Source organism: Cheilinus undulatus, linkage group 16 (genome assembly GCF_018320785.1).
Source record: "Cheilinus undulatus linkage group 16, ASM1832078v1, whole genome shotgun sequence".
NCBI classification, from domain to species: Eukaryota; Metazoa; Chordata; class Actinopteri; order Labriformes; family Labridae; genus Cheilinus; species Cheilinus undulatus.
The window spans coordinates 13303967-13329063 of NC_054880.1; the positions used below are offsets into that span (position 1 = coordinate 13303967).

Here is a 25097-nt window from a genome sequence, read left to right on the forward strand (position 1 = left end):
CAAATTTTCATTAACTGAGCATGTGCAAAGAATAAATGGACAAATGGACAGTCCTTTCAACCTGACCAAGATACACTATATAGACAAAAGTATGTGGCCACCTGGCCATTACACTGTCAGGGACATTAATGGCATCATATTTCAACATGTTTTTTTAATATGGTGTTGGTTCCCTTTGCAGCTTTAACAGCATCTACTCTACATCGGCCTGTCAAATTCTTCCACACCAAACTCGTCAAACCGTGTATTTATAGTCCTTGCTTTGTGCACTGGAGTGCAGTCATGTTGCAATAGAAAAGCATCTTCCTCAAACTGTTGCCACGCAGTTGGAAGAATAGCATTGTCCAAAATGTCTTTGTATGCTGAAGCATTCAGATTGGCCCTCTCTGGAGAAAAGGAGTCAGGCCAAACCCTAAAAAACATCCCCATACCATTATCCCTCCTCCTCTAAACTTCACAGTTTGCACAGTGCAGTCAGACAGGTAACACTTTCTGGGCATCCGCCAAACCCATCTGACTTCCAAATAGAGAAGTGTGATTTGTTCCTCCACAGAACAAGTTTCCACCACTCCACATCCCAGTGTCGGTGTGCTCTCTATCCAACGCTTGTTGCAGTTGTTCGACCATGGACACCCACTCCATGAAGCTCCCACTGCACATTCTTTGTGTTTTAATCATTTCCAGTGAAAGTTTGGAACTCTTTAGCTAAGGAATCAGCCGTGTTAGTGACCTTCACGCACCATGCATCCTAGCAGTCGTATGTCCTATTCTGTGATTTCTCCACAGTTGCTGTTGTTCCTGAACGCTTCCACTTTCTAATAATATCACCTACAGTTGACAGTGGAATATCCAGTAGGGATGAAATTTCCCAAACCCTCTTATTGCAAAAGTAGCATCCTATCCTAACCCCAAACCATTAATGTTAATTTGGGCACCCTCCTGATTGTTGGAATACTTTAGTGCATTTTTGTGCATTTTTCTGTAAGTTGTCTCTTCAAGAATTACATGAGAGGATGCATTTGTCTCATCTATTATCAAGACTTTAAAGATGCAACTTTGGAGTCAATTTCACATGTGAAAGTGTCATGTGGACAACACTTTCCATTACTTTTTATTAAATACTACATTTGTTTAAATAGAGTTGTCGTCTTTGAAAGACAGCTGACAAGGGATACTGGGTAACAGGTGCTGTGTGGGCCTGAATCACTGGGCACATACAGACTCTTCTAGAACAAGTTATGTCTGCCAGGTACCTCTGAACTATGATTGTTTATTATAGCATGACACTGTATCCATGGTATATAGTGTTGCCTGCATGAGCCAATATATATCGATTGTATTGGGAAGAAAGTGGGCTGTTAACTCTGTAAATCTGGAAGCTTCTTCTTTTAAGAGCCCACATTTTGGCTGGAGAAAAATGCGTATCTGTCTCATTCTTTGCATTTACATAATTGGCGAGCCAGCCAGGAGGATGTTGGATTAGTTGGATCTAACCTGCTTTTCAGCAGATGACAGTTTACCCAAAACAAAATGGTAGAAATCATTTTGATACTCAGAAAAAGGGGAAGCTGGGTGCTGATGTAGTTCAGCGGGTGGAGCAGGTGCCCACAAGCAGAGACAAAAATCCTCAAAGCACTGGTCGCAGGATTGATTCCTGGTTTTGGCGCATGTTCGATGCATGTCTTCCTCCATTCTCCCTCCCCATGTTTCCTGTCTTGCTTCAGCTGCCCTGTCAAATAAAGGAAAAATGCACCAAAAACAATCTTAAGAAAAAAGAAAAGGGGGGAGCAGCTGTTTGGACAGGACATACAAGCAATAAAACAAGGTGTTTGATGAAACTTGTAAATTTTTTTCACTGGTTTTACCTCGCCCATAAAGAGAGATCAAATCTAAAGAGACAGAGTCACAGTAGATTACTCTGCAGAAACAGATACTTAGCTATAGCTCACAAGTTTTCAAACAACAAGCTCTCTCTTTCTCCTGAGTCTTTCCATAATGTTAATCTGTGTGACTGTACTTCCAATTTAAACTCGATCCATTAAGAAAATATATGAGGCCCATTCAACAATGGCCTCACAGTGCAGCGGGCTGCTTTGCATCAGGGTGCGAGTGCAGACTCAGAGATAACCCTTGTTGTCCCTGTGGCCGGGGTGAAGCAGATGGGTTGAGGAACAATGGCCTGGCCCATGCGGAGGGCGGCAGTGACTGACACAGCCACTGAAGATTGAAAGAATGCCTGGAGCCAAGCCAGAGCCATGGACCTCACTGGCCACTGCCCGGTCTGCCCCCCCCACCAACCCTGACCATCCTCATGTCCCATGGTGCCCTGGGACCGAGGGGGCAACACCTTCAAAGACGGCCCCTGTGCTTCAGAAGAGCTGCAAAGTGCCCTGAAGGAGCAGCAGAGCCGGGTGTAGGCAGTGTGGACTGGGACTGAGTCGGAGGAGGACTACAGATTAGATAGCGAAAGGTCAACTCCACCCAACTTCAACAACTACTACCATGGCTACAGCGAGCACCTCAGGGCAGAGCACCTTTGGGCTTGGGAGGAAAAAGAAGGCTCCTGGCCTCATGGATCAGATTAGCAAGTTCTTTGGAGGAGACAAAAAGAAAAGGAGCAAGGTGAGCATAAATTCATCTGCATTTATTTTACGTCACACATATGTATGCCTCTTCTAACTTCAGTAAAGCTAGGGAAGAATATTTCCTCTTGATATTGCAAAAATGAGCTGTATTTGGATTTTTTCAATTGGAAACATGTTATAGACTGTTGATTGTAGTTCATCTTTTCTGTTACTAAATTATTTGATTTATTCGTCCTGCCAAGACTATTTTTGTCCAGAATCTCAGCTATTTATGAACTTAGACGTACATCTGTGCTTTAACTTGTCTGTATAAAAATATTGCCGCAGTTTAAGATCGTGCAGATTGTTTTTAACTAACAAAATGTAAAATACAGGTCCTCAAATTTGAAGATAAAATCATTCAAGTGCAACAATCAGAACATTTCTATTTCTGTAATTTCCTCTGCATGACTTTCTAAGAAAGGAAGAGTCAAGTTTCAGGGTTTTTGTAGTTTATGGAGGATCAGTGCGCTCTAATTGCTCATTATTTCATCTCGATACTCCTTCATTAAGATTTGGATGGCTATTCTATTTCTCCTGGCCCGTTTCTCAGTGTCAGAATTGGAAATACTTGACTAATCTGCATGGGAGTGTGGTCATAACAGCTGCTCTAATACCAATAGAGCACAAGAAAACAAAGGAATATGAACAAATAAAAGCATTGCAAATAAAATATGTGCAAAAAGTGCACATTTATGGAAAAATAAGCAATATACTAGGAGCAGAGTGCAAAAGGGTACAGAGATTTGAAGACATAAAGCAATATGTACTTTATGAAAATCATGAACAAATGGATGACCAGTTTAGATTTGTAAGCACATTGCAATGCAAAATTCATTCCGGCCTCATGTAAATCCTGATGCTGCGAGATGTTAAAATTTATTGACAAGGAAAATTGACTCTGAAAGGTCTTTATCCCAGATAGAATTATTATTTCTTTGGGCCACTTAAGCCTTTCTCTGAGTTGTATCCTTACCAATCATTACCATTGCAAGAATTATTGTTATTTTACTATTTAAGTCTTACTAATTCCTTTCACAGAATAGCACCTGAGCCTTTCCAAAGGGCAGCTATTTTTTTTCTCCATTTGCCTGCACTTTAAATCAGCTTGCAGCTCATAAAGTTAGAGGATAAATGTATATTCCATGCTGATATTGTACAGAAATAATAAACCAGGGCCAGTTTTATGGAAGATGCTCTTCTGCTTTGGTTCAGTAGATTGAACATCAGCCCGCCCTTGAAGTACAGACAGAAAAGCCTCAGACAAAAAAACTCTTTCAAGCTCAAGATATACAGCACTCTGTGGTGGGAGGGGCCCTCAGGAGCCCTGCTTTCATACATACAGACCCCCTTTCATCTGACCTCCAAGAAAGTTTACTTCTGAGTAAAAAGACGTCTCATCTCAGTCAGTATTTGAGCCTCTTTTGAGTTTGAAGAAAGGTCTGCTAGAATATCTCTCTTCAGGCTTTGCATGCTGCAATGTTTGTATCAAACACTGCAGGAAACACAGATTGACAGTAGTATTGTGTATCTATTCTATATTACAGAAAAGACACTTCAGTGAGAAGAAACAGACATAGGTGTGTTTTGACAGACTCTAGGATGAAGCAGAGTGAAAATGTGTCAGATATGCCAGAAAGATCTCTAAAATATTGTTTTGACTATGTCACACTTCACTCTTTAGTATAAGTCTGTCATGCTGCTTCCTTTAGCACTTTAATTGCCTTGAATTAACTTAACTGCAGAATCTTATAGATCTAGTTTGAATGCCTTTTGTCTTAAAAGTCTGCTATCTCTCTCCCACGCTGTGACACTTCAAACCCAGCAGGTCGTACATAAAATTGTTGTATTTTTTCTTTTATGCAAAGGAAGTGCTGTAACCTACAGAGGGAACCATAAGTGAAATGTGCAGGGTAAAGTGAAAAAAAATTAATAAAAAAGATCGAAACTACTAGCTTAAAGCTTTAGTGAAAAATATTTTTTTATCACAGTTAGCTAAAATTCCCCCCAAAATCAAGCAAATATATATATACATAAATAAGATTATCAACTAGAGACAGTCTACGGACGTATTAAACTATAGTCAGTTCAATTAATTTCACTACTGAAAACAAAAACGTGGTTTGAATGCATATGTTACATTAGTTGATAAACATATAAGTCTAAATGTATTAATGATTCAATTACAAAACAATTAAATTGTTAGTCGATCAGGAACTAGCTGTGGCACAGCACGGATCAACGTTTAGAAAAGGATTTAGCCTATGTCTTTTCAAGCACACCAAACTATTCCATCCTGTATAAGCGGATATAAGTAACGTGGTAAGATGTTATTTTATATTAGGCTATTTCATTCAGTTTCACAGCACCATAGTTTCTTATAATCCCGTAGTTGTGTTAAACACTGACTAGTGAATATTCAGAGCGACCGTTAGCCCTACGCACCAACTAACCGTTAGGATACCAAGGTGGACTAGCTCTAGTCAAAAAAAAAAAAAAAAAAAAAAGGATATCAGTCCGCGGAAAGATGTCCGGTTGAATTAACGTCTGACTGTTTACAGCGGGACAGGGAAATGCGACAGAGGACTGCAAAGGAAACCGGTTAAAAGACGGAATAACGGCGTTATTATGACAGACGTTCCCCCTCGCCGTCATTAACAACAAAGAACAAGAACTATGGTTGAGAACGTCACTAAATTTAAGACGGTACTTTTTAACAACAAGTAAGTAACAAAACTGTCCTTAGACCAAAAGAAAATGTCCTCAAACTCCAGCAGAAGTGGAAAAGACATTAAAATGCTAACCCTGATTCACTTTATTGAAGTGAAAATTCTAATAACGTAGGCCTAAAGTTACAAAACAGAACAGTCAGTTAGCTTGTGTTAGAAGGCCGCAGAATTAGCCGTTGGTGTGGTTACAGTTAGAACTGTAGATTGCGAGGGACTAGGCTAATTGTTCACCAGGAAACATCAACAACTTTTTAACTAAATATTTTTCTCATAATGTGTTTTTTTAAGTGAGCAGCTTTGTGATAGGGGTTCTTTAAAATTGGACTTTATACATCTATGGCCATAAAGTCCTAAAAAGTCTTATTTTTTACGAGGGGTCTTACTTGTTTTAAAGGTGCTTTAAGGTAGACATGTCTTTATCCAATCTCTTTTCTACCTAAATCTATTCTGTTTAAATTGATCGTTTTTGTCATAAATATCCCAATAGCATGTACTGATGAAAAAGAGACAGTTGACGTACCAAAAAAATATGAAATCTTGGTGTTAATTACCAAATCATATCTATTTCCTGTATCACTTGACAGTTCATTTACAGTGAATTAAACCAGATGATTCAGCTCTGTCTGGTGTACCAAGAAATCTCACAATGCATCCAATTTTAACTCTGCCACAAAAATTATGGTATTAATTTTCTCAGCAGAGGTCTTAAAATGTCTTAATTCCCAAAAGTGTGTAGAAACTAGGGTTGGGAAATTAATTGAAAATTAGATTAAATTGCAATATAGCCTGCAGCAATTTTCAAATCGCAGAACGTGCAATATTTCTTTGACCTGAAGTTTGTGTCAAAATTGCAGTTTTAAACTTTTTTTTGCAGCCAAGATGTTATGCATGCATATGATTGCATATCATGCAATCATTCAAGTGCCATTTTTTTAGAATAGTCTATAAAAAAATCCTACCTCCTTCATTTTTGTATTTTTTCTTATTAAATATGAGAATGGCAAAACCCCTTCAATGCAACAGTTCATATCCAAGTTGCAGTACAAGTCCAAATCATCATAATCAGATATTTTTAAAGAATTTTTTAGCCCTTGTTTAGGATTAAAAGAGAGTAAAGGAATAATCGCATATCAAATCGCAATACTGGAGAAAAAAATTGCAATTAGATTATTTTCCAAAATCGTTCAGTCCCAGTAGGACCTCTGGTATGATGAACATCATACTATACAAAACACATTAAATCCTTCTTTTGCTGTTGATCCTCACAGGGGTCTTTCAGGGGTCACCTGGCCTCTTCACCCCAGCAGTCCTCCTCTCGTCGCCGCACCAATGAAAACGCAGTGGTGCAATTCTTCAGGAGCATTGTAAGTTGTATTCATTCATCTCATACTGTACACTTAACATCATTACTCACATGCATATTTCATGCATCTATCATCCACATTACATCACTTTTTGTTGTTTTATTCAAATGTATATTCACACATCAACAGATGTGTCACTGCCATGAAATACAAAAGTCCAACCATTTCCCTCTAGTTAGTAAAAAAATGAGTGTTGATGTGACACTTTCCCTTGATTTACTCTGATCTAACTTTGGCAGCAGACCTGTGACAGCATGCTAAGCTCTCTGATTGCAAAGCTGTGTGGCTCCTTCATTTGCATACGGATAAAACAAAAAAAAGGAACTATGGGGAAATTTAAATCAGCAGCACTTGTTTGTTTCAGAAGTTTGTTGTTCTGTATTTGCTTCCTGCAGTCAGTCATTTGTTTGTTGTTTTCCGCTTGGTGTTTCTCAGGTTTCCTCTCCTCGTCCTAAATCCAGGGTGAGTGTCATTTCTTCACATTATCTGTTCTGTTGACTTCGAGATGTGTAGCACAGGGTGAAGATGCAGAGAGTATTTTTTTAATTAACTTTCAAAATGACTTCTGATCCCTCTCAGACAACATTTACTGCTTTTTGGTCTTTGTTTTTATGTACTGGTCAATATCAGAATTCAACTGCTGCATTTATAAAACCATGTTTTATGCTGCAAATTCTTTCAACATCTTTAAGCCAGTATGTGTCTGAATTTATGACTTTCATACCATCAGGTTATAGCAACACATCCTGGGTTGGAGGGCAAAAAATTTCCCTGCAGTGTGAAATTTAAAAACATGCAAATAGAATAATTTGAGATGCTTCTAGAAAATTGTAAGGCCAAAATTCTGGGCATAAACAGCAGTTGTTTACTGTGGGCAGCATGCCTATATTTTTCTAATATTTAAACAATATTGTTTATCAGGAATGATGCATGTTTTTTAGTTCCTTGGTACCAGTGCCTTTTTAAAATATTAGGAAATATAATCTTATTTTACCAACAGTGTTGTTTAAAATAACAATTTAGCTGATTGTCAACTCCGATACCAACATTCTTTCCATTGCTTTTTTGTGTAAAATTTCCACAGTGCCAACATTTTCTCTCATGTTTGACCGTAAAACAGATCAGAGGTTATTCAACAGGTATTTCCTCCACCAAATAAAAACCTCCAATCTAAATCAGTGTTGTTGTTAGTTGTTAAAGCAAAATGGTCATTGGCAAGGACCACAGCATCGACAAGATGCAATTTGACAGCTTTTTTATTTATGCCATTGGAATGATTCATCTGAGTCAGTAGATGTTAACTCCTCGCTGACATAGATTCAGGGAATCTTAGGGGATCTGCTGTAGCTGCCAGGCACGTCTAACTACCAGAGGAAAGAATGAAATAGAAAAAAGGGGGATGAGCGGGAGGTGTGTGGAGTGGGAGAATACAAAAAGAGGAGATGGTCAGGTTTAAATTCATGGAAACGCAGGAAGAGGTGTGGTTGAGTCATTGGCATCGCAAAGACAACAGATAAACCCTGGCAGCTGATATCTGTGTAGGTCACACTACTTAGTGCCAGACAAGCAGATATCGGCTGATACTGATGTTAAGCTCATCTAAAGGGGCCATAGCAGCCTGTTTAAAAAATATTTTAATATTTTGTTGTAACAGAGGCAAAAAAAGGACAAAGAGGATATTTATCCTGATGAAGACACTAGGGAAATTAAATGGATCTCAGATATAAAACGTGACATCCTGTGGTAATTTAGCACGTGTAAACTTTAATGTTTATCCATCTTTTAAATGTTATTTCAGTGAATAATAAAAAAGTCCTTGTCAGTAATCCAACAAAATATTCAAGTTCACCAAAATCACTGGGTGGAGCCTGGTGTATGCCTCTCTACTGAATCTAATCAAACCTTCACTGCAGTTGCTACGCTGTCATAGCCTATGCAATCATGAGCACTACAATACGTTGGTTTTCTGTAACCAAATGTTAAACAGCAGAGCAATTTATATAACACTTCCCAGTCCCAGAGCCAAATTTTCTGTTTGATTGTGTAAGAGAAAGCACAATAACAGAAACCAAGTGTTTTATGTTGGAGTTAATTTAGTCCATATTTTTTCATTAATACTTTTGGTGTAACAATCTCAACCTATTTTCTCTTATGTTTGACCATGAAAACAAATCAGAATTTGCCCAACAGGTCACACCTTCTGCCGATAACAAATCTCTGAATTAGCAGTTTGGTGTGCTAAATGCCAGCATTAAATTAATTAGAGCTGTCCAATTCTGATACCAGTATTGGAAATACATGCTACTCTCCTAAAAATATGGGTAATGATATCATCGTGCACGCGCGTTAATGCAGCGATCTGATGTCGGTATTGTCATATACGGCAAGTAGTGACACAGGTTATTGAGAGTTAAATAAAATTTGAACCATCCTCTTGAAGCTAACCATTGCACAGTTCAATTGGTGCTATCCATCAGCGTCTTTTTTCAGTCTTTTCAATCCATTTTTGATCATTTATTGCCGCTAGCTTGAATGCTAACGGTCATACTGTTTTGCCAATATGCTTTTTGAGGGGCTGTCAACCAATGGCAGGCTGTTTTGTCATCAAGTCATGCTTTGTCAAACGGTGAATGCTTAAACACGCACATCAATATGGAGACAGCTGAATAATAGAGAGCAAGAAAGAGAGAGAGCCTGTTATGTGGCCCTCTCTTTCATCATTATTTTAATATTTAGAAGTAAAACTCATAAAGCTGACAGGACAAAACACTTTAAAGTGTCACAGAGAGGCTGTACATTACCATTCTGTTTGTTGAGCCACGTTTTGAGTTCACTGTCAGGCTAAAACAATGTGCCAGCTTTCCCAAGAACAGTCAGCCTGGGAAGTTTACACTGGTGTCAGATCAGTTCTGGGTATTGAACGACATCCAACGCTGTATTATTGGAATAAGTATCAGCTACTGCTACTGACTACTGTCGCTTCATGACACATATTGCCAGTGGCAGTGTCTCTCTAAGGGATCAAAATTGTTATCTGACTTGTATTGCTGTCTGTAGCCATTTATCTCACACTAAGGTACACACAATATGCCTGTAGACAAATAGAGACCGGCACCCGGTGCTGTCCTGCTGACCAGTCACAGGGTGTGTGGTCTGCATCATCTGAGTGCCTAGTTTCTAGTTTCATTTTTGAGGTACATGTCGGCTAATAATATGGCATTCTATGGAGTTGATTTGACACCGACGTCTCAATCAGCCGTAATTGTTCAGAGACCAGGCTGCAAAATTCATTATAAACCATAAAAAAGTTAGAGATATTTTAAACTCCTGGCTAATAAAACATTTATTAGCACTGGTTTAGGTATTAATAATATTATTAAAAATAGAAACATTTAAATGTTGGTTGTAAATCACATTTTATTTATTAATAAGAGGGGCTCAAAAGCTTTTTACCAAGCAATGGTTTTTGTTACTGCTTAGATCCCTGCCTATGTTTTGGGATAATTATATGGGTCACATGATGAATCTGTGGGGTTTAGATGATTACTGAGAAATGAAAATAAATCTTCTTAGTTGGTGATTATTTTATTACTTTTTTCTTGTGAAGTATAATTTAGAGTTACATGAAAGAAATGGTTTAAGTCGTTTTTGTCGTTTTTGAAGAGGTTGCAGTTAGAGATATTTGGAAATACTTGTTGGTAACGCAAAATGTGGATAAGGTATTTACAGAAAAAAAAATCCCATTTACTTTGGTTTACAATCGTGTCCCACGTGATTATTACATGTAAGACTGATCCTCACATGTGTTGAGGCAGACGCGTTCACCTCCACGCTCTCTGGTCTCATCATATCACTGTCTGTTTCTTTTTCATGTCCAGTGGAGAGACGTCTTGGGCTTGGTACGTTACACGATCTTGCCTTCTTGAATTGAACAACAGCCCCATTGCTGACTGTACCGCCTCTCTGTATGCCTGTGTCTGTGCTATGATACTGTTTCTGTCTGCAGAGAGCTCCTCTGCAGTGTGTCCTTTGTCTGCACCAGCCCACCTGTTTCCTAACCTTCACACATGCTCAGTCTCTTTCTTACTTTATGTTTCACTGCTTTTCTCCTTGAAGAGAAACATTGTTTCTACCTCAGCGTGTGAGTCAGAGACGCATTGAAAGGGGTGCAGATTTATCCATCGTTAGATACAGTAGATGAATGGCAAAACATAATATATTACTGCTTTCATTCATTTGTTCATAAGATGAAAAGATAAATATACTTACCATTTAAAACGACAGATATTGGTAAATTTTATAATCATATTTCAACTTCCTCCTTCTTTGCTTTAATCCAGAGCGATTCACTGCTTCTGGATGACTTTGAAACAGCTCAACTATTTATGAACCACAACCGGTAAACATTTTCTCTTAGGACCTCCTGGCCTGCATCTTCCTCCTCCTCCTCCTCCTCTTCTCTTTCACATCTCTATTTCTCAGTAACACCTTCATCCCCTTTGTGCCAGAGATGACTCACCGATCCATCTGTTTTTGGCCTCCCACCTCCTTTGTGTCCTTTCTCATCTGTCTGGTGACTGTGGACAGCTGTATGTGTGTCATCTGACAGGGATGACACACCTGTGTCATTTCACCCTGGGACCTCTCCTTGTTCCTGTCATCCATTTCTCTTTCTCCTCAGAAGGCTGATGTCATCTGCATCTGTTCCTGTCACAACTCCATGTCCACCCATGTCTTGGCCTTTTATTCTTTTAAACAACATATCAGGACACCAAAGTTTCTTCAATGCCACTGCTGCTGTTGCAGAGAAAGCACATACATGTGCTTTTTTAATCATTATTCTGAAGCTTAAATGCAGTCAAAATCAAACAAGGGTTGTTTATTAAAACAATTTCATCCACTTATTGTCCTTTTGGCTTGTCTGAAACATCCTAAATTTGTGCTGTTCAATTTTAGCTGACCTTTATGATCCACAAGGGAAATTTGACTCACAGCAAAGCACTTCAAACTCATTAAAAACAGATAGAAACACAAAAGGTCGATCCCAGTGCAGTTGAGCAGGATGGATGGTAAACAAAGAGCCAAGCATTAAAAAAGACTTCAGAGTGCAAAAGTCCTGGCAATATAAAGACAGTAACTACCATTTCTTTAATTTTGAATGATGTATAATGTTCGAAGATGTGATTTTACCCCCTGCAACAATTTAAAGCAATTGTTTTACATTTGGCATTTTGTTAAATGGATCAGACATCTGTGGCACTCTAAGGTTAAATGTGTCTTGCCTTGTTAGGGTCAATCCATCAATGAAAAATGAATTAAACTTCTATTTAAAGGTTGCACAGTGACAAAGCAGGCAACTGCTTTCAGGTCCCCATTGTGAGCTTATAAAGCATCTTTTTCTAGGCCTCGTCGCCACGCGCCGAAAGCGCAAAGTCGCCAGTCAGAAGACGCAGAGACCAAAGCACACTGTCCAGACTCTTCAACCTGGTGAGCTTAACATGTTTGCTTCCCTGCTAAACTCAAAATTTCCCCTCTCTACTTGTTCAACTATAGGCCTCATAAACACTGTTTCCTGTCTGTGTTTGCCAAAAATGCAACAGTGATGCTCTCCTCAAAGATCAGTGAGTAAAAAACGTACAAAGTATTACTGTTCATCACTTTAGTTGGTAAATCCATCCTCTTTCATCCACATGCTCTCATGGCCTCATCATAACGAACTAATGAGCTTAAAGTTCCCATGAAAACAGCAGAGAACAGAACATTATTCATTCAGCATATGAATGTGTTTACAATCCAACTTAATCAAATGGCAGCCATGTTTCCTGCAGGACATGAAAATGACCACAAAAGTAAAAATTTAGAAGGGCAATTGAACCATGTTTTTACTTGAAACAACATATTCACAACTTATTAGCTAGCATCAGAAAAAAGTTAAGTTGGCAGCTAGGCTAAATAAGGGATTTTTTTATGGGGTCCATTGATTAAATACAGATACAGCTTGAATTTCAGGCCTAATGTAGGCTTAAATTCATAGTTAAAATTCATGTTATTCACACAGAAATATGTAACAGTTTAAAATAGTCCACACCACGGTACTTTCAGTCCAAGTTACATAGCTAGCACCAAATTCAGCTATTTTTTAAAATGCTGATCTGACTTGTCTTTATAAGGGTGTAATTTCCAGTTTAATCAGGACAGACTTAGTATGAGTTTAACAATAATTTGGCAGGAATGGCAGGAATAGGATACTCCCCCTTTGAAGTCTAGACACTGGTGATGGTGTTGATGAAGGACGAGGAGCAGACTTCTGAGTAGCTTGACTGGGAAACCAGTGAGGTGGATGTGAAGAGGAAGCTGAGGTATGGAGAATGAGATGAACAGAAGACCTGTGAGGATCTGGACTAGGTGCTGATGAACCCAATGGAGGTGGCTGGGGTGGAGGAGGGTCACAGCATCCACACTGAAACAGGCTGACTGTGAAAGAGAGAATGACAAATTTAAAATATGACCGGTGCATGATGATTGGTCATTCAAGGTTGTGGAAGAATGTGATCAGCTTAGTACTTAAGGAAGTAAACGCCCATAATAAGCTGATTACCAGAGCTGGAAGAGAGAATAGAAGAGGTGACTATGGCAGGTGAGCTTCAGTATCATTCTTTGAAATTTTAGCCAATCTCGTAAACATCTAGGGACTACATGCATACACAAAATTCACATACTGTAAATCCAGATGGGACATACTACATTTGATGCCATACTTAGTACAACTAGTATAAAAGTATGCAGATGCCTATACATTGTCCTTTTGTTGCCCAGCAGTTTAGAAACCATTTCAACTCTGATTTCATGGAAACTTTACGAGTCACATTTTCATTTTAAGTCATTCTACATGCAAGCTCAAGCACTGCACAAATGGTAATTTGTTTTATTGAAAACGTCATCTACCTCTTTCTTTTTTTGTTGGTGAATCCAAAGAAACGGGAAGTAATGACAATCAAATCCTAAATGAACTCCAAGAACTAATAAATGTGCAGTCAGACCCCGTATGTAAGATATGTACATAAATAGATTTTTTTCTGATCACCCATTCTCTTCACTCCAGGGAGACCCCAAGTCCCGCCCTCCCCCTAAACGCTGGAGTACCATCTTCTAAGCTCTCCGCCAAGGACCAAACCACAGATCTGACGCCAATTGGACAAAGTGAAGGAGGAGAAATGGATCTGCAAGAGGCGGACTCACAACCTCAAGAAATGTTAACAAACTAACACCAGACCTCCATATGTTCAGACTGTAACACCACATAGAAAAATATGAAATCTACTCTCAAAAGGTGTTGAGCCTTTCTGTGCAAGTGTTCCTTTTAATCCTAAAGCATCTCTCGTCTCAGTCACCGTGCAGCTGTTAAGAAATGTGGTCGTATTTTTGGTCAAATATTTCATAATTTTCTGTAACTTAGTCTGATGGTGCTAGTGTCTGCTGTCTGAGGTGCGTCTATGGCAGATGTTTGTTTTTCTAGTCGTCTCCTGTCATTTAAATTTTGTACATGGGCGATGCTTTCTGTATCCTGCTGTTTTAACACAACTCACTCCCCCAAGGAAAAAAAGAAAGCATTAGTTTTGTTGGACCTGGACTGAGTTCTTGTTTGATGTTGTGCATTTGTTGCTTAAGAAGAAAAGGCATTTCAAAAATACAACTGGAAACCTACAGTATATGAGAAATAATGACTCTAATATGGTGTTGATGTAAGAGTTTTGTTGCATTATGCTGCAGTGTAATTAATAAATATGTACAGAATAATGACATTTATCCAAAAATAAAAAGTGCCCTTTTCAAATGCACTGTTAAGCATAATACGACTAAAAGAATTACCTACAAATTAAATTATCCCACTCTCCTATCTGTATAGAAGCTTTTTGCATGGGCCTAATTTTATAAGTAAAACATTTTCAGCTTGAATGTAGGTTGAAGATTTAATGTTTTGTGTTTTAAGATGACAGACAAATAGTCATATAGTCTGATGGTCAGAAAGTAAGTGGTTAAAAGGTTTAAGGCGGAGGTACTGAGATGGTATGAGGTGTTTAGTATAGATGATGTGGATTTCAAATGTTCTGACACATGGCTTTTAGGCTGTATGTTCATGATAAATTACACTGCCTTTCTTGTTTTTATATGCTGTTTGTGTGGTTAATCTAACGTCAAACTGTACAGGTGTTTCTTGTCTGAGGTTGCTGACATTTGGTGGTGCTACAGTAAAAGGATCGTATATTTAGAAAACTGAGTGCTTTGTATGTAAAACTCTGTCTTAATGCTCATCTCTAACTGAAAATAAACATCTCAGTCATCAAACGGCTTCAAAACTGAATTCTGTAGTCTTTGTCACGTCTGTTCCAGGTCTTTGCAGACCCCACACAATAATACAAAAAATGTACACAGCAACAGCAAGAATTTGTCACTCTTATCTTATACTACCTTGCTCAGAACTTAGCATTTCATTACCAACCATGGGGAGTTTCTGTGTTGGCTGGTAGCTAAGCCTAGCATAAGGACTAGGAATAAGGAGGACAACTCTATACAGGTAAACTCATTAGCATTCATCTTCTTTAAAGCTCACTAATTCTCATGATGTACTGTATGTATTTCCTTCAAAAACCAAAGCTCAAATATTGCAGGCTAAAGCCTTGACAGGGAGTCGACTTAGTTGTATTTTGAACCTTTCAAAGTTTTATAAGTGCATGTTTATTTGCCAAAATGTCAAATATTTTTTACAAACATACCGTGAGAAATTAAAACCACATTGATAACTCTTCAGTATGTCTTTGAAGGCTTTAAAGGAATATTGTTGGTTTTTCCAAATCCTGTTATACTATCAAATTTTCAGTGTCTTTTTAAAGAAGACATGTTTGCATTACACATGGAGTCTTTCAGTTTTTGAGTTCTTTTTTAAAAGTATAAATCAAATCCTTTTTTCTAACTGCTACCCCTTACAATTGCGCTAAAACTGTAGCATCAAAATGACTGAACACAGAGACAAAAAAGTAAAGCTACAGGAAGTATGTTCACTTTCAGCCCCTAACCCAACCCATGATCCATCAGTTAACACTCACCTGCTTTTGAATTATGCTCCAGAGACTAATCACATCTCTAAAACAATAATCCCCATATCAAAGCTCTCTACACACTGAAATAGCAGCTCTATAACATCAAACAGTACATCCTGTCCTTTTCTTAACCCCTAATGACGACAGTACTAAGAAGCAGGGAAAACAATGTTTCCCATCATTAGAAATAATGCTGATGTATAACTTTTCAAGGACAGCTGGCCCTAAAAGCACAATTAGCAGAGCTCAATCTCTCCTGTTTCCTTGTTCCTGCCATAATTGGCTCAGCAGTGTGACATCCATTTCACACAGAGGGGTTTTTAACCCAGATCACTTTGAAGAAAAAATACACTTTAATATGGTATAAAAAGCTGTGAAATTTCCTGTATATTGTATTTAGAGTACTGAAGGCAACACCGTGGTGCTTTGTTGCATATCTTCATAGGGGTTCTCTTTGATTGCTTCAGCCTCATGCAATTGAAATGGAAATTTCTATAGACTAGAATGCATCTGAATATATTAAATGACAGATATATTCATTAGCTCTCCCTGTTTCTGATTCTGCAGGCTTTTAATCCATCTGTCTTTTTTCCTCAACCACCCTGAAGACCTTTTGCACAGCTTAACTAAAGGGAAAGGGAGGCTGCAGTGTTGTGCAAGAGAGACCTCTGGTGCTACTTCATTGTTCTGCAAAGGAACTACACAACAGGCTTCGGTTTTTAGGGTAAACCACAACAACAAATCATAATAGTCTAGAAAGATGACCAGTGTTATAAAATTGCCTAGTGTTCTGAAATTGATCATTAAAAAAATGCTTTGTTCCAGAATCATTCACAAAAATTTGGTACCATGCCTAAAATAAATGACAATGCTTTATGAGTCTCAGTTCTCTTTGATAACCCCCTAAATTGACCAATAATGTTTAAAATAGAATAACCCACAGTGTTTAAAAATAAGACTAAGTCTTATATAATGGCCCACTAAAATGGGTGGAATATAAAGAACTATGAGTTAGAATGAGCTTCAATGCTCTATAACTTTTCCAGTAAACCTACATCTGATACAATCACTCACTAAAATGCCAGTCAGCGTTCTAGACAACTGTGGGTGAACTCAGAGAAAGTTTAACAATGGAGTTTCCTGTCGCTAGGATAAATCAGATGGGTAAGGTTGTGGCTGAAAACAGATTTGAGGCCCTGAATGCAGCCAGATCTATGATGTACCTTCTTTTGAGTCAATCTTGAAGACACTCAAGGAGATCATAATTTCACTACAGTGCACAGTAAAGCCTAGGGCCAGGCTCTCACACTGGGTGGTCAGTGGACCAATCAGAGTGCCAACAAAGGGTCATTTTTTTAAAGCCAGAAATTTTACAATCAGAAAATTCCAGTGAAGTGGTTTATTTCCATCAAGGTTTCTTATCTATACATAGTGCAAAGAGATATCAATATTGCAAGAAAAATTAAAAACCCTCTTTTTTTCCATATGTAACAATGGCATTAAACTTATTTACAAGATTCAAATTAACTTTATGAGGGCTCGAGAAGTACATTCACAGCACTGCCTGTTACAGATAGTTTACAGCATCACAAAACATGGAACTGTACAACTTAAAAAGGATCTTTTGAAATAATAATTGTCTTTTCCCCCAAATTATCCATACTTTAAGATAATTTACAAAAAAGGAAAAAACAAAAGCAGCTGCTCCAAAAAGCCTTCAGAAATTTTTCATAACTTTCACAATTCATTTATTAGATTATTATACAGTTTAAGTGCTGTAAACCTATTTCACATTAATTTCTTCCAAAGCCTTCACTTGCTTCCTCTTTAAATACATGGCTCGCTGACTCAGTTCGTAGCTCATCCACAATCCCAGACACGCTGCCTAACAGGCCACCTATCCCATCCTCCATCTCCCCGTGGAAGTCCACCTCCTCCACTTTCACCTGTCCTCCCGATGCAAGAAAAGCCTCCCCGTCTTCAAATCCATAAGAGTAGCTTTCGTCCATTTCTGTGGCTGTGGTGCTTGTGTTGTTACTGTTAGCTGAAGAGCTGGAGGCAAGTCTCTCACATCGAGCTTGATGCCTGAGGAAGCTGTCTCTCCAAATGACTTTCTTCCCACACAGGCCGCACTCGTAGGGCCGCAGCCCTCCGTGAGTTTTAAGGTGCTTAGTTAGGTGATGCTTCATCTTGAAGGACTTAGTGCAAACAGGGCAGCCAAAGGGGCGCAGATTGAGGTGCTGCATCTTCACGTGTCGGTCGCGCATGCTTTTAAGGGTGTAGGCTTTACCGCAGTGGCAGAAATGGACTTTGCCTGTGTAGGAGGCGCCAGCAAGGGACACCGAGGACGATGACGATGGAGTTGGAGGAGAAGATGAAGGAGGAGGGAAAGCAGCAGAGGATGGAGATGGTTGCCGATTTGAGGTTGGTGTTAATGAGCCACTCTGTCCCACACTGGTGGAGGGCCAGTTCACCTCAGAGCCAGCTGTCCCAAAGTCAGGAGATACAGGCACCAACGGCCTCTGGGATATCTTTCCTGTTCCCTCTTCGATCTCTTCATATGTGTCTTTGTTAAAAGTCTCACCTGTGAAACAATCGAAGTCCATATCCTCCTCCTCGTCTTCGTCCTCGTCTTTACAGCAGCTGCCTGCTTGTCCATCCTGCGGCCTCGGTTCTTGCTGTGACCAGGAACCTGTCTGCCATTCAGTCTGGGCTGAAGCAGAACACGAGGGTCCTGGAGCTCCTTCACATGGTTCACTAGCCTGAGCACTGGACATGTCTGAGGAGGGTTCACTCTGGACTTTTTCTTTCATCTCCTCCACAGTTGCCCTCCCTGTTCCTTGTCCAGAAACCTTGTTCTCATTTGACACTGGATGGAAGTCTGTAAGAGAAATGTAAAAGAAAGTCACATACAGATAGCTCCAGTAAAATAAACTGGACTTTAGACCTAGCAAGGGAACAAAATACGTGATCCAGCAGAGAAAGGCAGCACACAGCGTGAACTTTTTTTTTGGTTGATAAACTGCAAGAAAGTTTGTCAGAATTTTACATTTGAACTTTGAATATATCTGCAACTGATATCTGAGCTGTGAATATTGGCTGTAAGTTTACAGCACTTACAGTATTGGCTGTAAGTTTGTGATATTTTCAACCCAAAGCTGCCATGAGCAGAGAGAGAGCACAAACAGTGTGCAGCAGTGGGAGACAGACATTGAGATCACATAGAGAGCACCACTGGTGTCAAACAAAACAGTGATACAGAGAGACAACAAACTGCTTTGAAAAAAAAGGGCACACATACATCTGCGCACAAACAAGATGGAAGTAAAAGGATGATTTAGCAGTCCATGGCTTAGAAAGTAGAGCTGGTGGTGTCTCAACGGGAGGGTCAGGGCGTTTGATCCCCAGCTACTGCAGTCACATGTACAAGGGTCCTTTGGTGAGGCCCAAATTGTCTGCACTGCAACATCAGTGTTGTGAACTGTGTATGCATACGTATGAATGGATAAGCCAGTAGTGATGGTCACTCTTAATAGCAGCCTTCAGCATCAGTGAATAAATGTTGAGCACAAGAGTGTAAAGGATGAGTGTGATCTGTGGTGCAAAAGCGCTTTGAGTGGTCAGACAACTGGAAAAACACTACTTGGTTTTAGGTTTTTTTTTTGGCCAATATCCCATATTCTGATCTTTACAAAGCAGATACTAATATTCCTGCCAATATTTTGATGTAGTTCAGGCCTTAAACTTCAGTCCTTGAAACACCATTTAAAGCTTTAGGAAGAACAAATTAACAAATTTCAGTCCTTAAAACACACTTTAAAGTGAAAGGGATGATGATGAGTAAAGAAAAAGACTTCAGCTGACATAGGTCTGTTGGTCCAGCCTAAAACTCCACCAGCTTATTTGTTGGTACAGCCCATATTCACAGCTGTTATAGGCAGATCCAATAGCTAACTTAAAATTAATTTGTGGCACTTACTGATGCTGTTCTTCTTGTCTAGATCTTTGCTTGTGGTGTATTTACTCTTGAATGTATGTCACTTTCGGCAAAAATCTAATAATTGACACTGAAACATTGTAATATCTGCCGATACTGATATCATACCAATAATACTGTGCATCCCTACTAGTTGGGTGGGCCATCCAGGTATGCTTAAAGCCACTAATGTATATTTGCAGACATTTTTTTTAAATAAAAAATGATCTTATCTTATCGTGTGCTAGAGGGATATCCACTAGTACATCACTTTCTGTAAATGCCTAAACAAAAGTGCAATGTCTTCAAAATTTAAGCTTAGTATTCCACCATTTCTTAATTTTTCTGCAGCTTCTTCTCTGCCGATATCATCCTGTACACCTGCATTCATAGCGTGATGGTTGATTATATGCTACTTCATTCAAAAGACAAATGATGCTATTTCAGTGTTTTTATATAATGTACTGTTGGTGAATACTGTCAAAGCAGGAGAAAAAAGCCAAGGACGATGGTCATCTCTACCACTCAGGTACACAGCCATTTGGTGGGAAAAAGTGCTCTTCATCTGGACTGTAATGATAACTCAGAGGATTTTTTTTAAATAATTGTTTTTAGGAAAATTTCACTCTACCATTATTACTTTTAACAACATGTCTGATTTCAGCATGTGTTCAGTGACCCAGTCTTTCTTATGTGCAAGCTGGAAATCAAGATAAACTAAACCAGTTTTGTGTGTCTAGGAGATCTGATGACTTACTAGTATTGAAATGCTGTTTTTGTGACAATGCTAAGTGCAAATAAGAAGACCTGCTAGTCTCGCAGTGAAAAAACTGACCTACGCCTCATATTCTTTTCACAATATATCGTACATTTATCTTGGAAGTCACAAACTAAAATGTTTTATGCTTTACTTGTGTACATGCAACAGTGTATAAGGAAAAAGTATTATTTCTCTTTTTTTGTATGTTTGTCTGTTTTTGTTGATTATTTATTTATAACAATAGGTCATCAAATATTAACTTTGTAATTTTTCATTTGGTTTACTGGCTGTTTAATTGCACAAAGTATTCATGTTTGCACTTCTGAAAGCACTTAAAAGCAATAACCTGCCAAGATGTTTACATTTTTGTTGCCTATATTGTTCTGTATTTTTCTAACTTTTGTGCTCCTTAGGTGCTTTGATAATTCTTATGTATTTAAAGGTCCATTAAATGATGGACAACTCAATTGGGCTGTAAATACTGAAGTATATGGCAACAGTTTACTTGATTCATACTGGTCCCTATACAATACAAAATAAATAGATAAACAAACCAAAACCACATGGCTAAAGAAAGCAAGCTTAAGCCCAAGGTTGCAAACTGTTGGATGGATAAAAATATAAAATTGGACACTGCAGACTGTAAGGTTTTGTGACTGCCCACTCATGTTTCTTTACTGTATCCGGCCTTGTGTACGGCTCTTGCTAAGTTTGCAATGACCCGCACAGTGACTCACTCCAATGCACCAAGTTTATTTGTGTTCCTTACTCTCTGCCAAGATACAACTGCACTCAATGATGAGTAAAAGTAAGCTTGTTTTACTCTATGAGTAAAAGCCTCAGTAATAAGATTTAAGACTAGTAACTGCCAACTCGTCATTCTCCCCTGGCCGTCTGCAAAGATATCTCCATTAGAGGAAGCCCCTGTGGAAATTAATTTAAAAAAACAATGACCTGGATCAGTGCATGAAAGCTATTCTAGTATTGGCAGGATGTTCTGCTTTGGAGTGACATTAATTTGATCTTTTTTCACTTCATCATTAGGTGCCAAGAAAAATTGCATAATTAACCAGAAAGAAAGGGACATTTCAACAAAATGACTAATTTTTAAGAAAGATATCGCAAAATATCTTAGTGTTCACTGAAAAGGACAAAGAATAGGGCTTAAATTTTCTAGATGAATTTTTCAGGTTCAAGCCTTTGTGTAAGACAGAGACATTGTTTGTGTTAAAGTAAAATAAAGCTTTTGTATCTTACCACAGTGTCCCATTTGTGCAAAGCCTTCTTTCTTCTCCACCGCCTCCTCTCCCACTCCCTCATCAGCCTCAATCTCTCGTTTCTCGTTCTTCCTCCTCTCTTGTGCCTCATCACTGTCCCCGATCTCTCTATTCTTATCAAGCGGCCTATCTGCGCTCTGCGGCGCTCCCCGCTGATGCAACCTGACTTTCTGCTTTAATGCTTCACCACTTGGGAACACCCCGTGGTGCCGGCTATTGTGACTAGGTCCTTCATGGGTGTAGTGACCAGTTTTGGCTTGGCTTGAGACCCATGCTTCATCACAGCTGGTGTAATCATTCTCCACATAGCAAGGGAGGGCGTCCAGTTGAGAGTCTGCTAAGTTCTGGGCTGATGAGGGCCGAGGGCGACCAAGTCTGGGAAACTGCTGCGGGCGTCTCCATGTAGCCAAAGGAGGCAAAGCATCAGGCTTTCTCTCCTTCTTCCTTCCCTCCCTCTCCAGATATAGGCAGTCTGTGCTGCTCGGAGACTGCTGGCGGGATGCGGTCCCAGGGGGAGCTGAGGTCGCCTCTCCTGAAGTGACTTCTGCCGAGAGCCGGGGTCTCTTCAGGATTTCGGTACATTTGTCCACAATGTGCCACATCTGGAGGAAGCTGGCCACGGTGACATAGTTGACGATGTCATCTTGCACGATGCTCAGCTGGCCTGTGTATGCAGAACTCAGCACGCTCTCAAAAGCCACAGGGTCCATTACAGAGGGGAGGGACACAGTGGTAACGTTCTTCAGTAACACCTATTAAGACATAGGAACAAATAAATATGTTATAAATTAAATGTCAATGACATATATATGTATGTAGATACCAATCAACCATAACAGTATGTCAATCAGTACAACATGATGCAATGGAGAGGGCAAACTATCAGGAATACCTTTCAATTTCAAGTGTTCCAGTACACCACCACTCAAACGCCACCCTTACTACTAAATATAAAGCAGCACTACCTCTCTGACATGTCAACAACTGCTAAAAAGGCAGACACTTCATGCTAAATTCTAGTTGGACTGCATTGTGTTATGGCTGCTTGGTGCACATCACTCACTGAAGTACCTGGTCATGAAAGTAAGGAGATGATGCAGCAAGGACACAGCGATGGGCCCTGAACACATGACCCTGCACCTGTATGGAGAGATCACACAGCCTGCCTTCTTCCCGTTGACGATTCAGATTGTCCAAAACAGCCGCTCGAGCACCAGGGAAACACACCTGGACTGTCAGACCAGCAGCTGGAGGTGAAGAATTACTGCAGGTCGGATCCATGGTTACCCAAAACTGCAAGGAAGTTTAAAACCATTTCAGTACATAGATTTGAGGAACATGCAAGGAATACTACAAAGTAGCATTCCTCAGTCACATTTTTTGAAGCTGAGCTTTTGCTGGTGTACTAATATTCAGAAATAGGCTTTGATCAAGAATGACAAAATATTTCCAGATACACTGACCAAAAACAGATTTTATGTTGCATGGAAGCAACACAGTTCTAGGGATGCAGGATATTGGATTTTTGCTGATATTAGATATACCTCTATTCACAAATTAATTTTAGCCCATACCAAAATGTAAATGCAGTCCACTCCTAACACTTTGGTCTTTAAAACACACAATTTAAGGTTGAAGGTGAAAACTGTAAATTTCAGAGAACTTTTATATCTGCTAATACCGATAATTCACTTTAGCTAAAATCTGCAGGTATTGATAGCAATATTTTTAACCTAAGCTAGTTCAGTCATATAAACAATCAAGGATATGTTTATGTTTTATGTAAAAGGGGTTATCAATTAGGGATTCAACTTCTATTAGTTAAGTTTTTTGTAAAATATTCTTAATCTTATGTAAAGTTACATTTAAAAACAGCAAATTACAGTTACAACAAAGGGATATTTTGTCTTTTCAGGGGGATTACAAAAATCTATTGTCTTTACCAACACCTTTGTTTCCCTTTTCGTCTGATTAATAATAACTGTGAGGTAAGCTTATTTTACCAGCGCAAGATTAAAAACACTTGGGGGGATTGTCACCAAACTGAATCTGGGATATAAATAGGCTAAGTGAGCTTTCACTTGACAACAGCTAAATGTCAGCTAGCGAATGCTAGCTTTACATGACACTAAGCATTGGTTTGTTTATCCTGGGACGCCAATTAGCTTATGGAAAAAATAATGGGAAAAATGAGTAAATTGCAGCTGTACTTGGCCCTCTGCTAGTCTACACAAATGTCATATCCAGTTCTAAGGTAGCTCGAAGCTAACTAGCAACCACTACGACCGTAAACTAGCCGTTAAACACCTGCCGTTAGCTGAGTTACTTTACCTTTATTATCTCTATGTTGAGCCTTTTAAATAAGAGGCAACGTCGCTTTTGTGTACCAAGACATTGTTGTCCGTGGTTCCCAGACACACAGCTCTGTCTCGCGTTTGTGCAAAAGAAAAACAAAAAAACGAAGCTAGCTAAATGCTAACAGCAGCTTGCCCGTAGGCGTAGCTGATGCTAGCTGGTCGAAAGAGCATCATCAGCGTCCTGAAACGCAACGTGAGTGGGTGTTTGGTGTGAAAGTCTGTTTGAAATATTATTTACTGCCATCACAGTGAACACTTTAAAATGCGGCTCTGTTAGCCAAAGTTTATGTTAAGTATTATAGCAACAAAATCGAAAACTTTGGGAGCGTTGATTGAAACGGTGCTTTCAGGCGCTCATCCGATGCTCGGAATTCAAAGCTTTAGAGGCAGTTGACCGCTTTGAGTCGTTATTTTGAAATAACATTGACATGTAAAATTTTGGCCCACCGTATTTAAATTTTCAGAGGTACGTTGTGTATTTTTACGTGGTTAGCGGCTGACAGACAGAACAATTTACTGTGTTTAAAAGACAATTAATTCGAAGTTCACTTTCAATACGAAGAAAAAGGCATTCAAGACCTTCAAGTCTCCGTAAAATATGATAGCGCGAGTATTCGGTCTGAAACATTTTCCATAGCAATCCCAAATATTCTGACCTAACCTGAGAGGGCATTCATGTTTTATTTCCCCGTAAGAAGCTATATTTCACGAAAAATCCCACGCTCCGTGAATGCTCAGCATGTTGCGCAATTTGTGCTGTCAGATTTCGATCACCCCGCCCCATTTGATTCAGTTTAAAGGGCCAGTTCACCATTATATTAGACAGCGTTAACCAAAACCATTAAAGCTTACTATTCTCACATAATCAACCCTGGATGCTCCATAACAACACCGAAGCCGTTTCCAGTCAAA

At 39.1% G+C, this 25097-nt stretch overlaps 2 protein-coding genes across 3 annotated transcripts; one reads left to right on the forward strand and one right to left on the reverse strand.

Annotated features, from left to right (window-relative positions):
- Positions 1 to 2363: 2363 nt before the first annotated feature.
- mbpa (myelin basic protein a) lies at positions 2364 to 15074 on the forward strand. 2 transcript variants are annotated; one of them, XM_041809423.1, is made up of 6 exons: positions 2364 to 2622; positions 6622 to 6717; positions 7153 to 7179; positions 10596 to 10616; positions 12121 to 12204; positions 13820 to 15074. In XM_041809423.1, the coding sequence occupies exons 1-6, from the start codon at positions 2503 to 2505 to the stop codon at positions 13868 to 13870; spliced, it is 399 nt and encodes a 132-aa protein (XP_041665357.1). In that variant the 5' UTR covers positions 2364 to 2502; the 3' UTR covers positions 13871 to 15074. The 2 variants fall into 2 exon arrangements, with proteins under 2 accessions (XP_041665357.1, XP_041665358.1); XM_041809424.1 differs by lacking the exon at positions 12121 to 12204.
- Positions 15075 to 17199: 2125 nt separating this feature from the next.
- zbtb22a (zinc finger and BTB domain containing 22a) lies at positions 17200 to 24901 on the reverse strand. The gene is made up of 4 exons (XM_041808269.1): positions 24160 to 24901; positions 22900 to 23121; positions 21809 to 22580; positions 17200 to 18696 (listed from the first exon to the last, which is right to left on the reverse strand). The coding sequence occupies exons 2-4, from the start codon at positions 23107 to 23109 to the stop codon at positions 17609 to 17611; spliced, it is 2070 nt and encodes a 689-aa protein (XP_041664203.1). The 5' UTR covers positions 23110 to 23121; positions 24160 to 24901; the 3' UTR covers positions 17200 to 17608.
- Between the last annotated feature and the right edge of the window lie 196 nt (positions 24902 to 25097).